Source organism: Tupaia chinensis, unplaced genomic scaffold (assembly GCF_000334495.1).
Source record: "Tupaia chinensis unplaced genomic scaffold, TupChi_1.0 Scaffold000037_4, whole genome shotgun sequence".
Taxonomy (NCBI): domain Eukaryota; kingdom Metazoa; phylum Chordata; class Mammalia; order Scandentia; family Tupaiidae; genus Tupaia; species Tupaia belangeri.
Genome location: NW_006159487.1, coordinates 1,199,590 through 1,212,802, shown reverse-complemented (window position 1 = coordinate 1,212,802; position 13,213 = coordinate 1,199,590). Strand labels below are relative to the sequence as shown.

General features: G+C 58.5%; 1 protein-coding gene across 5 annotated transcripts in view; it reads right to left on the bottom strand.

Moving 5' to 3' along the window:
* SIRAL1 (SIR2 antiphage like 1) overlaps window positions 1-13,203 on the bottom strand; it is a 21,829-nt gene extending 8,626 nt beyond the window's left edge. For 3 of the 5 annotated variants that reach the window (XM_006140617.3, XM_006140614.3, XM_027772628.1), the window contains exons 1-2: window positions 12,932-13,203; window positions 3,412-3,504 (exon numbers count right to left, since the gene is read on the bottom strand). In XM_006140617.3, coding sequence (XP_006140679.1) covers window positions 3,412-3,504; window positions 12,932-12,936 — 98 coding nt within the window. In that variant the 5' untranslated portion in view covers window positions 12,937-13,203. Of the gene's footprint in view, window positions 1-3,411; window positions 3,505-3,846; window positions 4,172-12,619; window positions 12,746-12,931 lie in introns of those variants that run through there. The other 2 variants (XM_027772629.1, XM_027772631.1) reach the window with 2 other exon arrangements.
* Window positions 13,204-13,213: the final 10 nt, after the last annotated feature.

The window sequence follows — 13,213 nt, the reverse complement described above, 5'->3', positions numbered from 1 at the left end:
GGTTCTCGGTGCTGAGAAAAGCCAAACGCAGCACGAGACGTGGCCCACAGCCCCACGGACGCCCAGGCTGGCAGGCGGCCAGCTCTGGTCGGAGTCCTGGGCCTGGTGGCTTGAGACACTCAGTGTGTGTGTGTCACCCAAATCCTGCTGCGTGGTACTCTGCCAGGGTCACTGCTCACTTTCCCTGTCTGTCTCTCTCTAGGGAGCACACGTACCCTGTGGCAAAAACCTTAGAAGAAAAAAAACAACATAACCCCAAATGTGAACATCAACCACACAGCACGAGACAGACAGACCTGGGAACGGACCCTTCCTTGGTTTTGTTCTGAGCATCTTCAGGTAAAAGAGAGGAAGGGCGAGGGGCGAAGAAGTGCCACAGGAGCCTCCCGGCCTGGAACAGCGTGACAGGCACAGGACCCCCACCGGGCGGAGCACCAAGGCCCACATGCAGCACCATGGGCTCCAGCGGTTTGCCCTCGGTGCTCAGAGGCAGTACCTGACAGTCCCGGGGAGACGCGTCGTCCCTAACCTGTGCTGCCGCCGTGTCTTTCAAGAGACTCTCCCCACCTCTCCACGTATCAAGATGAACGCAAACAGGACGGGATCCTGGTACAACCCAAGAAAGGACCGGGCCCTCTCACTGTTCGGCCCTGGGAGCGTGGTTCTGGGGAGCCAGCTGCCGGGTTAGCGTGCCGTCCCTACACCAGCCCGATTCAGACAGTCCACAAAGCGCAGCAGCTCGGAGGCACCAGGACAGCCCCGCCACCCAGTGAGCCCCGGCCTCGGAAGTGCAGTCCGAGGGAGCAGCAGACGGGACGCGGAGACACCGACTTCAGAGGAGTCAAGTCAGTGACAAGTCAGTGCCGACACACACGCGTGCACACAGGCAATACGCCCACGTGGGGAAAACTCCCGGGACTGCACAGACTGAGGCCGACGGGGGCTGGGAGGGCGGACTCCGCTCTCCACGCTGCCACTGCACCGGGTGAACGCCCACCCCAGGCTAGACCTGCCTGTGAGTTCTACTGCAACTTCCCGTTCGAGAGGAAAACTTGTGTGTGTCATTTCTAGCCCTTCCAGAACCACCACAGGATACCTCCCAGAAAACACACACGCACACAAAGTAGGGTAGGAAGACAGCGGACGGCAGAGCTCGGAACCGCGTGAGTTTCAGTCGTAACCTAAGAGCCGACCCCAGGCCAGCAGTGCTGTGGGGCCGAAGGTGCTGGATCGCCCATGGCCAACTGTGTGATTCGAACCCTGGACCTAGCAGCGTGGAAATCACAGCGGGCCGAGTGCCTGCCCAAGACCCCGGAAGAGACGAGAAGGGGCTGTGGCGAGGCCATCCCTCCTAGGGGTGATGACTTACATTCCCTCTCTCTCTGGCGAGTGCACATGCCCTATAGCAAAACGAAAACAAAAACCAACAAAGCCAATCCCCTCGGCAGTCTCTCGGGACTGTCTAGTCACCTCGGGGTGGAGAACCTTATGGAGGCGACAGCAGGAGCACTTGGGGACAGGTCACCTCCTGGCAGGGCTCCCTCTCATGCCCCAGGGAGCCTGCACTCCACTCATCTGATCAGGGCTCGGGAGGGCGCTCTGTGGGCTGACGCGCGGTGGGAGGGGAGAGGGCCATAGATTCACCAGGTGGGGGCCAGAGACTGTGGGACCTGGTCGCTGCTGAGGCCCACAGGGGAGCCCAGCCATAGCCAAGCCCGGCACCCCCGGCAGCTGGCCTGACCTGGGCATATCCACTGAGGAAAGCCAGCACAAGGACTGTGGGGCAGCAAAGGGGCAGGGAGGAGGAGAAACAGCCACGAGGCAGCAATGTCCTCCAGACTTTCAAAAAAATCTCATTTGTGAGGACCAGCAGATGGCACAATTGCTATGTCGCTGGACTCCCATGTAGTCAGTCGACTGCAGTTCGAGTCCTGGATCTGGTGGCTTAAACTCATGCCAGGCACGTGTGCGTGCGTGCCCAAGATCCCGAGAGGAGAATGGAGGATAAGGGATTGCGGTGTGTCCATCCACCCTGGGGGGTGATTTCTCGCTTTCTGTCTCTCTGCCTCTGTCTTTCTGGCGAGCGCACACACCCTATAGCAAAAACCTCTTTAAAAAAATTTCATTTGTGAACGTGAACAGTGTGCGACAGGAAGGGGAAGGCTGGCACACACTTCTCAGAACTGAAAATACAACATCCTAAACAAAAACCCATCAGATAAAATGGAGAGACTCTGAGAAACCAGGATTGAAACCACAAAGGGGATGCCAAAGAACAAGAACCACAGAAGGAGCGCCACGCATGACCGGGGTGGGCCACGGAGTGAACAGAGTGCTGCAGACAGAATGGGCCCAGAACCGGTCCCCAGGTCACTGTGGAGTCTCCATGCTGAGCACATCCTGGAGGCCTCAGAGAGGTGGGAGGCCAGGGCATGTGTCCTGCGGCCTGGGCTGGGCTCTCTGGACACCTGTAGGCGCTCCCAGACCCTCTAAGCTCTCGGGGCCTTCTCCGCCGGAAGCTCCACCTCCAGGGCACCCATAAGCCTGGGCACGCCACTGCTGTGCCAGTGTGGCCTTGAAGGAAGCTCCACGAGCTCAGAGTACACAGTGCCAGAAACAACAGGAGACCCAGGAAACGGGCCCACCCGGGGCGCAGTGCAGCGATGGTGGGCGCGGTGGGGCCCAGGGGACGAAGTGGACAGCCGTCAGTACTGGCGTCTCCCTGCACGTCCGGCAGGGTCCAACAGGCACGTCTGACAGCAACCTGAGGGCACCTGGCCCCGGGGCGGTGGTGAGGGCAGCTACAGCCCGCAGGCCGACGGCACAGTCCCCCTCGGACCTTCGGCCTGAGAGACAGGCCCAGGGGCCCGGAGCTTGTGCGCGAGCCTGGAAGGAGGGCGAGGGCGTGGGGACTGCACGGGCACCCCGGAGGGGCTTCTCTCCCTGGCAGACGCACACACTCTCGGGAGAATCAGAAAAACAAAACCAAGAACCAAGACACCCTGAGACAAGGGAGAGGGACAAGAAAGGAGGCGTGGGCGTGGTCGCCATCGGGCCCGGCAGTGGCTCTTTGCCGGTCAGAGATGGGAAAACGCAGGGCCGGCGCAGGGACGTGGAGGCCTGCAGGCGACAGTGGCCAGACAAGCCAGGCCACCAAGTCCCCATGCCCGTGACAGGGAATACACAGACCGAGACCCGGGAAGGAGTCCACGTGGCTCATGGGGCCCACAAGCCCGCGTCCCTGGTTTGCACCCTGCCCCCGTGTCACCTTCGCAGAGCGCACACGGTAAGTCACAATGGGACGCTTTGGGAACGGAGGCCAGGAGCAGTGGGCGAGAGCCGGGGCGCAGAGAAAGCCCTCCCTCTTCAGCCCCGCCCGAGTCGCCCGGTTCGGACTCCCTTCCCGTTTACCTGGGCTTTTTGGTGGGGGGTGCGCCATCACTGAAGAATCCAAAAATGTCGTCTAAATCAGAGGACTGGCTCCCTGTAGAAGCCATCCAGTTCCTAAAACAGATCAAACACCACGGAGCAGGTTAGCGCTGCAGAGCGTGCCCTTCCAAACCGCGCTGACGCGTGTAGCGGCCATACCGGCAGGTACTCGGGGTCCCCTGCTTTACCGGAGTTAATCCATCGGCCTTCCAAACCTGAGGACTTAACTCACCTAAAAGCGGCTAGAACCGCAGGTTACACCACAGCTGGCTAGCTCCGGAGGCCCCAACCCCAACCGAACTCACGCCGGCCCCTGTCCCAGGACAGCCACCCACACGTGAGGTGTCGGAGTGCCTGCTGGCCCTGGACGGACACCCCAGGGAGCAGGCCCTCAGCCTCCGAGCACCTCGCACTCACGGCAGCAGGGCCAGGCAGCCCTTCCCCAACAACTGTCTTCACAGGCACTGGGGTCTCTCCAGGTGCACACCGGCCGGGTCCTGCAGCCTCCCAAGCGCCCTCAGGCCCGGCTCTCAGGGCGGGGTGCGACTGAGCCCTGGTGTCCCCTGGGCCTGGAGCAGACACTTCAGTCGGCTCACGGGACACAGGGGACGGGGACCACCAGTACCAGGCGGAAAGGGCCGAGATCAGACGCCGAGACGACCCCCAACAAGCAGACTCGCCATGGACAGGGCGTGACTAAGACAGACGTGCAACCTGCTCAGAGCGCGAGGACGCGCGGACACCGGGGACTGGTTTTAAAACCGCACTGACGTCGTCTGCACACGCTCGCACACGCACACGCAGCGGGCGGGCGGTGCATGGCGCAGCACGCCGAGGTCAGCTCTCTCCCTGCCCAACACTTAGAAGGAACCAGATTGCCAAAAAGTACTGGAAGTTTATCCTCTTGTATTAATGAGCTTTCTTCTTTACTAATGCTTCTTCTAAGGTTTAATAGAGAGATCATTTTTCTAGGAAAAAGGCGGCAAGCACGTCCCATGTCCCATCACGCATACACGTCGTCCTGATGTCACCGTCACAGGGAAGGGGACAGCCGACTCGCGCTAGGACCAGGTGAGGACCGACCCAGTCACCGGGGAGGGGCACTAGGTGTGTAAAGAAGTACACAGACGTGCATCATCACAGGACGTGTGCACCTGCTGGAGAGACCGCGAGGGGAAGGGAGAGATCTCCCCACCTCAGAGGGGATGGCCACACCTCAGTCCCTTCTCCATCCTCCTCGGGATTTTAGGTGCATGTGCTCATGTCCCTGGTATGTGTGTTTTTGGAGAGGTTTTTGCTATACGCACGTGTGATTACCAGAAGGACAGAGAGAGACAGAGACAGAAAGCAAGAAATCATCCCCAGGGGGACGGCCACGCCGCAATCCCTTCTCCATTCTTCTCTCGGGATCTTGGCATGCACACACACGCGCCAGGCGTGAGTTTAAGCGACTGGGTCCAGGATGTGAACCGCGGTCGACTACATGGGAGTCCAGCGACATAGCCATTATGCTAACTGCTGGTCCTGCGCCTGGTGTGTTTTCAAACCACTGGGCCCGAGACTTGAACTGCACAGTTGGCCATGTGGGATCCAGCATCTTAACCACCAAGCCATCTGCTAGCCTAAAAGTATATGTTCTTAAATTAATTTCTTCCAAAGAGGATGTTTCTGGGCTCGGACACAAAAATCCACCTGAGGCGGAATCTCCAGGGACCCTCGCTCCGTGTCAGGTAACACCGACGTGGAGCTCAGTGCTCGTTCTAGGGCCCAACTCTGCGGCGGGGGACCTGCGGGAGGCCTGCTGCCACGCCTCGCCGGCCCCCAGCGCCCCCCGCCGCCGCGTGCTGACGCTCCGACACGCACAGGCCATTCTCACAGGAAGCCACTTCTGCACTCACACGCACTGTGGCGAGGGAGCAGCGACGGAGCAGCTTTTTAAAATGTGCATGTGAAACCAGAGCACGCGCTCCTAGACCGGATCCTGCGAGCGCCGCCGTCGGTGTCTCCGCGCCTCCTGCGTGCGGGGTGCCGGCCGTGGGAGCTCAGCTCTGCAGGCTCAGGAGAGGCCGCGAGCCACACGCAGGAGCGCCGCGGGGCTGGGTCAGCAGCGGCTCTCGTGACACACTCACTACCTACTGGGCGGACGGGCACACCGAGGCACGATGCAGGTGCCTGGCCATCCCAGGCCCCGCTCGCAACCACCCTGCCCGATGGGTGTGCTCAAGTGTGCGTTTCTGGTTCCGGTTTCAGTGTGAGTCCAAGACCATCAGGGCAAGCAGCGCCTACGTTCTGGAGCAGATTATCTGCGCTCAACCACAGGCCCGGCAGTCCACGCCTCTTCCGGGACGCACCTGCGATTGCCTCTCACCGCCACCTCCCAGACCCTGGGGCGAGCCGATCGTTTCTCTGCGAAACAAGCGAGCCAATTCTATTATCCTCTGCTTCGATAGATGGTTTCTGGCTTCTACCCATGAGCACCATCCATTTTACCTGCTGGGATCTGAGGACACACCGTGGCCAGGAGCCGTTCTGGGCCCTCTGACTCCGGAACTGGGCGGGCAGTAACTCGTGCCCGCTGCGCCGGACACACCCACCTTCGTCTGAGAAAGCAACACTCCCCCTCGCCCTGCGCCCTGGTGGCACGCGGGCCGTGCGCCTCCGGTACGAGCCCAGAGCAGTGTGCTGGGAAACGTATGTGCTTGTTCCAGCGAGCTCTGGAGCTGTGGCCGGGCGGCATGACCCGGCGGCGTCGGCGAGCTCACGCAATGACCTCTTACGTGACCACGGCCTGGGCTGTCACAGGCGTCCCAGTGCTGCCCTCACCCCTCCAGTTACTGCCGAGCTGCTGAGAAACCCTTCAAGGCCAATAAAGCAGAAGTCGGGTGATCGGTAACGCTGGGACTGGCAACAGCAACCTCCATAAGAAAAATTAGAGACTTTTCAAAGGTTTTCACAATGGGGTACGTGTGCTCACCACAGACACAGAGAGGGAGATCCGAGAAGGCGCCTTCCGGAGGTGGCCACACTGCCATTGCTTCTCCTCCGTCTCCTCTGAGGACTTGGGAACACACACATGCCGGCGTGTTTTCCAAGCCACTAGGTCAGGAGCTGGCCGTGTGGGGCTGGCCACGTGGGATCCAGCACCCTAACTGCCATGCCACCTGCTGGCTCTCATTAACAAGGCCCAAGTCTTCATCTGAGATAAGACACTTCCATTTTGAAACCTGGGCCTGGAAGGAAATAGAAGGTTCGGGACTGGTGGATAAAAACTACAAAAATTGAGACCAGCAGGTGGCGTGGTGGTTAAGGTCCTAGACACTCCCACATCCCTTAGCCACTCCCACAGGCCCAGCCACAGTTCGACTCCCGGACACAGCTGCTTGAGAACCACGCCAGGCGAGTGTGAGAAGGGACTGCATTGTGGCCGTCCTCCAGGGCTTTCTCATTTTCCGTTTCTCTGTGTGTTTTTCTGGCAAGTGAGCGATCCTTGTGCCAAAAAATATATATAACATGTATATATACGTACACATACATACACATGCATGAAATACACACATGTGAAAATGCAGCAACATTAACAGCTGGCCATCTTTCTCTCTGCAGAGTTACAAATCTTTTCTTGTCTGATACATCCTTAAAGGAAAGAACCGTGAGACCGGGCTCCTAGGGTGACTTGCTCTGCTGCACTTCAGACTCCAGGACTGGCGGTTGTCTCCCTTTCCTGGGTGACTTACTTTCTGCTAACCAGCATCTCTGTATCTCTCCCTCTTACCTCCCCAGCCTCTAGCGGTCCTCCTCCCACCGTCTCCCTCTCGGAGGCCGTTCTTTCCGTTTGCACGTGTAAGAGCACACGCGGTACTTCTTTAAAAGCCTGGTGTACTTCATTTAACGACACATCCTCCATGCTCAACAACGCTATCTCCAATGACAGGATTCCAGTTTTTTTAATACTTAGTCTTTCTATTATATAACGGCCTTTATGAGAAAAACCTAATGAAGCCACACCTATCTGAAAATATTTTTATCACATCCAAAAGGCAGTTTGGCTGGATATAAAAGTCCAGGTTTCACGCTCTTTCACTCAAAATGCTTTAAAAATATTACTCCACTGTTTTACTAAGCCTCGTGTTGCTGTTGAGAAGTAGGATCGTCCTAGAAAGTTGTTTGTTCTTTCTCTCTGGGAACTTTTGGAATTCTTCCTTCATCTTGGATATCCTTGAATTTCACTGTAATTCAATTTTTACATTTTTACATTTTCACATTTCCCTTTGTGTCATCCTGCAGCAATTTCTAGCCAAGACTGTTCCCCTCTCTCTAAGTCCTAGAAAATGTCTCTCCATCTTTTTTTCCTCTTGCAGCCTGCATCAGGTCCTCATCTGCACTTTCCAAGCGTCTGTTTCTTTGTCCTCCTCCTCTGCTTCCCGACGGAGCTTGAAATGGTTCAGGGGGCTTCTGTCTCTGTCGTAGATACTGCGTATCTTATTCTTGATTCTAAATAAGGGTCGTTAGTGTCTCTTCTTAGTAGCTTACCTACTTTTTAAAAAAACATCATACTTTGTTATAGGGCATGTATGTTCACCAGAGAATGACAGAGAGAGAGAGGAGGGAAGTGAGAAATTACCCCCTAGGGATAATCCCTTCTCCTCCATTCCCCTCTAGGCATTTTGGGCACACATGCACACACGCCCAGCACATTTTCCAAGGCTCCAGGTCCAGAACTGGAACCACGCAGTCGGCCACGTGGGATCCAGCACCCTAACTGCCATGCCACCTGCTGGCTCTCATTAACAAGGCCCAAGTCTTCATCTGAGATAAGACACTTCCATTTTGAAACCTGGGCCTGGAAGGAAATAGAAGGTTCGGGACTGGTGGATAAAAACTACAAAAATTGAGACCAGCAGGTGGCGTGGTGGTTAAGGTCCTAGACACTCCCACATGGCCAGCCACAGTTCGACTCCCGGACACAGCTGCTTGAGAACCACGCCAGGCGAGTGTGAGAAGGGACTGCATTGTGGCCGTCCTCCAGGGCTTTCTCATTTTCCGTTTCTCTGTGTGTTTTTCTGGCAAGTGAGCGATCCTTGTGCCAAAAAATATATATAACATGTATATATACGTACACATACATACACATGCATGAAATACACACATGTGAAAATGCAGCAACATTAACAGCTGGCCATCTTTCTCTCTGCAGAGTTACAAATCTTTTCTTGTCTGATACATCCTTAAAGGAAAGAACCGTGAGACCGGGCTCCTAGGGTGACTTGGAAGGGAGGGAAACTGATCCTGGGCCCCACCTTAGCACTCACTGAGTCAAAATGTCACGGGGGTGACCAGGTAACGTCACACCGAGTTGGCTCAGGGGACTGATACCGCGCAGGCTGGGAGACACTGGTCGGTGAGCGCCCCGCCCCGCCCCAGCTGCTGGGAGCTACCTTCGTGGAGCTAGGGTCACCAGGGCAGGCATCTAAGAGCGTGCAGCCGCCGACGGTTAAAACACACGCGTCTAATTCTAGCTCACATCTTCAAATCATGCAGGGCAGAGGTTAACCCCCCAGTGACAGCTGCAAATGCCTCCCTGCACCCGTCTGGGCACCTGGTGGCCTCCAGCTCTCGACCACCTGACCAACGGGGCTCAGCACTGCCCACTGCTGGGGCACTCACACCCCCGTGGTTCTCCCCACCACTGTGTTTTAAGACGCCTCCCCAAACGCAGCTCCTGACCTGCTCCTGGGCCGTCCTACCCACGGGCACCGCATTCACCTTGTTGCTCGCGGCCACCTTGCTGGGTGGCGCTGGCTCAGGGTCGGAGGAACACAGGCTTGAACAGGCGCCGCTGCTGGTGACCCGCAAGCCTGCCCACAAACCCTCTCCCAGCTCCGGCTCCTTCTAAATACCAGGCTTCCTGCGACAGCCTGGAAGAAATTTGGTGGCTGGTTGACCCCACCTCCTACTCTGGGAGAAAATTTAGGCCCAAACCTTGAAGTAAATCAACTAAGTGGCAGAATTAGACTAAATTCCACCTTTGATTCTTACTCCGCTTACAACTTAGGCCACAAGTATCCGCGCTGCATGACGCACGGGCCAGCTTTGTCACTCGGCGTCACCTGCAGGCCAAGTGCTACGAAATGTGGTCCTCAAGCCGTCCGGAAGTAGCTATCACTCGTATTTTACAGGACAAAACCACTCGGGTGAGTGGCCATGTAGCCCGCACAGGGCCACACAGCTAGCAAGTGCAGCCGGGACTGGGACCAGGACCGGAGCCGCCCCCCACGCCCGTGCGGGGCGTCCCGATCAGCGCATCTGCACGGCCATGTAGCTCTTATGCATCTTTCACGCACCCGGACTCATCTGCCGGCCTGAAAACACAGCAGAGGCCACGGGAGTCCCTGCGCTGACAGGCCACCTGGCGACCCTGCGGCACACACTCTTCCAGGTGTGATAATGGTATTATGGTTACGGTTATCTTTTACAAAGAGACCCTGGAATGCTTACAAGTGAAATCATGTCTGGACTCGATTCAAAGCCATCTAGGAGGGAAGCTGGGGTTGGCGTGGAGAACAAGGCTGGCTCCGTGCTGACCAGCTGCGGAAGTTAGCCGACAGGTACGAGACTTACTGGAGTATTGGCTCTGTTTCTGTGAGTGTCTGAAGTTTTCCACGATAAAACAAAAAGTATGGTAAAACAGGTCCCACGTGGCTGACTCCACGGTCCAAGTCCCAGACCCAGTGGCTTAAAACACACATCAGGTGCCTCTGCATGTGTGCCCAAAGCCCAGAGGGGACAGGGAGAAGGGAGTGCAGTGCGGCCATCCCATCTTGGGGTGGCCGCTAGCTCTCTCTCTGGCAAGCATACATACCCTAGGACAAAAATCTAAAAAGAGACAGGGAAGAGCCTGTGACGTTAACACATGTGGGGACAACCACCAATGATCTCACCCTTCTACTCTGGCCTTTCCTTTGAGATAAGATCATACACTGGTTTAAAATGTGCTTTCCCCTTGCACACTGGTCCTGGACTCTGCCGGTCTCCATGGTCTCTGGGTGGGAGGCCAAACCCACCATTAGCTCCCAATGTCAACGTCACGAAAGCTTCCCATGCAGACGCACGGCCGCAGGCGCCAGCCGGCAGAGCACTCAGAGGGAAGCGCATCCCAGCGAGCGGGACAGACTTGTGAGACAGCAGTGAGACCGCTCCTCCGGCGAGGCGCGGCTAGGTCAGACCTTCCTGATGGTCAGGTGGGACACAGGACAGGGCTCTAACTCCGCCGGTGGTGCTCCCCAGTGGGGGCGGGATGGCCAGAGCTTCCAGCCCAGATGCCTTCTGGGCCCTTGCAGTGTCCACGACGGGAAAAGGCCTGGAGACACGTGAGCTCCGTCTGTCTCAGCATGGCCCGAGCTGCCGCGGTCCAGAGAGGGTAAGGGCTCCAGGGGCTCTCCTGGACACTCGGGGAAGCAGGGAAGAAGAAGCTGGCCTGCGTACAGCTCCACACTGGCGTCTCCCAGGATGCGGTCCCACACCGCACTCGGGAGGCCTAAGGTGCAGTCGGAGCCGCTGGGTGAGGCCACCCCGACACAGACCCAGCTCAGGCTAAGGCCGAACTCTGGGCGAGGCACACGGATGCCGGCAGCGCCGACGCACGAGACACGTCTGAAGTGGACCCACCGGCTAAGCGGAAAGAGGAGGACCTAAATGCCAGTGGGAAAGCTTCGCAGACAGAAGCTTCCGACCGTACAGGTGTTCTTTAAGGGACAGGAAAAGAAAGCGGAGACCCAAGTCGTCCGTGTTCACGGCCTGAACAGGGCCAGGCCCCAGACCTGCCGGCTCCCCAGTGAGTGCCGGCTAGTTGCTTCCGACCTCTCTGAGACCATAAAATGAGGTCCAAGTACTTCCTGCACCTCAAGGAAGTGAGTCTCTGGTTAATCTGCAACTAGCCGGCACCTGCAAGGAGCCACAGCCCACCTCGCTGCCACGGCCCAGCCTCGGCTCCTGACCCGGAGCCTTGTGCCCCGGACACGGGGCGGCCTCTGCATTCTCACAGCCTTCGAAGCCACCTCGCGCGTTCCTCTTCAGACGGTTCCTCTGGGGATTACACAGAGCCGTACTGAAGCCTGCGTAAGGAGCCAGGTTCGAGCAGGCCTGGCTTTACAAGAACGAAGACGCCAATGACGGGGTCTCCTTCCTCCTCCTGAGCCAGGAGTTCGGACCCGAGGGCCCCCTCCACCAGACAACCCAGACGGTGCAAGATGGAGAATGCACCGCCTGAGATAGAAGAACCGAGTGAGGGAGAGGGAGGAGGCAACGCAGACCAGAAGTTCTGTCCGCACTCCTCACACCCGGGGCAGCGTAGATCACCACGGCCCAGGTGGCTCCGCGCGCTCCGGGCTGTGCTGCTGCAGCCGTCGTGCCAGCTACGGAACGCGCTCCTTCCACGTCTCTTCCAAGGTTTCAACAGGAAAACCAAAGTTCCTTCTCCAGAAAAGCGGCCGGGTTTTTACCCCGAGGCCCTGGTTGCGTGCCTTGGGTTACCCTGAAACCCGAGAACACGGGCTGGCTGTGAGCGGCACCGCTGAGTCCGGAGCACAGGTGGTCCCCGCGTGTCGTAGGGACAGTCAGGGCACAGAAACTGTACTGGAAACCGCTCTGCAATTAACACCGTGCGGACTGAGCCCTGCCGGCCGGACCTCAGGGTCCTCGCGCAGGGGCTGTCACGGTACTTCAGCCAGGTGACACACAACTGTCAGTGAGCAGAGCGGTAAGACCAGGGCGGAACCGCACCTACCTGGTGAACCTGCACGGGGAAACAGGCTGCTTCAGCCTCCCCGGGGTCCCTCGCACATAGACCCAGACAACACACCCTATTAGAGAGACCCACAGGAGGGTCTTCAGAAACCTCTCTGAAATTAACTGGATTCCCACATGGCCGCCCGCAGTTCGAGTCCCGGACCCGGCGGCTTGCTCTGACTTCCCCTTTCTTTCTCTGCCTCTGTCTGCTCAAGTGAAAAAATAACAACAAATGGAATTAAGTAATTCCTTAGAAACAAACTATGCATAAGCTTCGAACGTTTCTGCCCGGGAGCGCACCCTTTCCTTCCTTCTCCGGGAGCTTCCACAGATAAATTTACTCCATCTACTCTGCAGGGTAAAGCCCGACAGAAACAAGAACACTGAGACGTTCACCATCACGCACCTCAGGGCACCAGGCACCTGCGCCTCCGCCGGGAGTCCTGGCTGGGCCCTGCTCTCCACCCACAGGGACCGAGGGCAGCGGGGCGGCCCTCCTAGACCCCCAGTCACCCGGGCCGGGCCCTATCCCCTGCACCCCGCCCTGAGTCCAACCGCCACGTTCACGCCCCCGCCCTTAAGGGGGACCCCCGCAGCGGCTCCCCGCATCGCTCGGGGCTCCAGGCTGCCCGGCAGGACCAGGCCCACTGCCCGCGCCCACCCGCCGCCCACGCAGCCTCGCTCCGAGCCCCGGCCCCCCGCATCACCGCGATCGGACCTCATCCCCGCAGCGGCAGGACGACTCGGGGCCCCAACGTGGTCAGAGGGTCTGGACAGAGGGAGGGCAGGGGGCCCAGAGGCCCGGCTGGGGTCAGCCGCGGGGGCGCAGGCCGGCTCCGGGAGGGCGTTTCCGATATCGCTGGGGGGGCGGGCAGGTGCCCAGGCCGAGGTCCCCAGGCCGACGTCCCCAAGACGGGGTCCCCAGGACGAGGTCCCCAGGCAGAGGGTCCCCAGGCCGAGGTCCCCAAGACGGGGTCCCCAGGCCGAGGTCTCCAGGCAG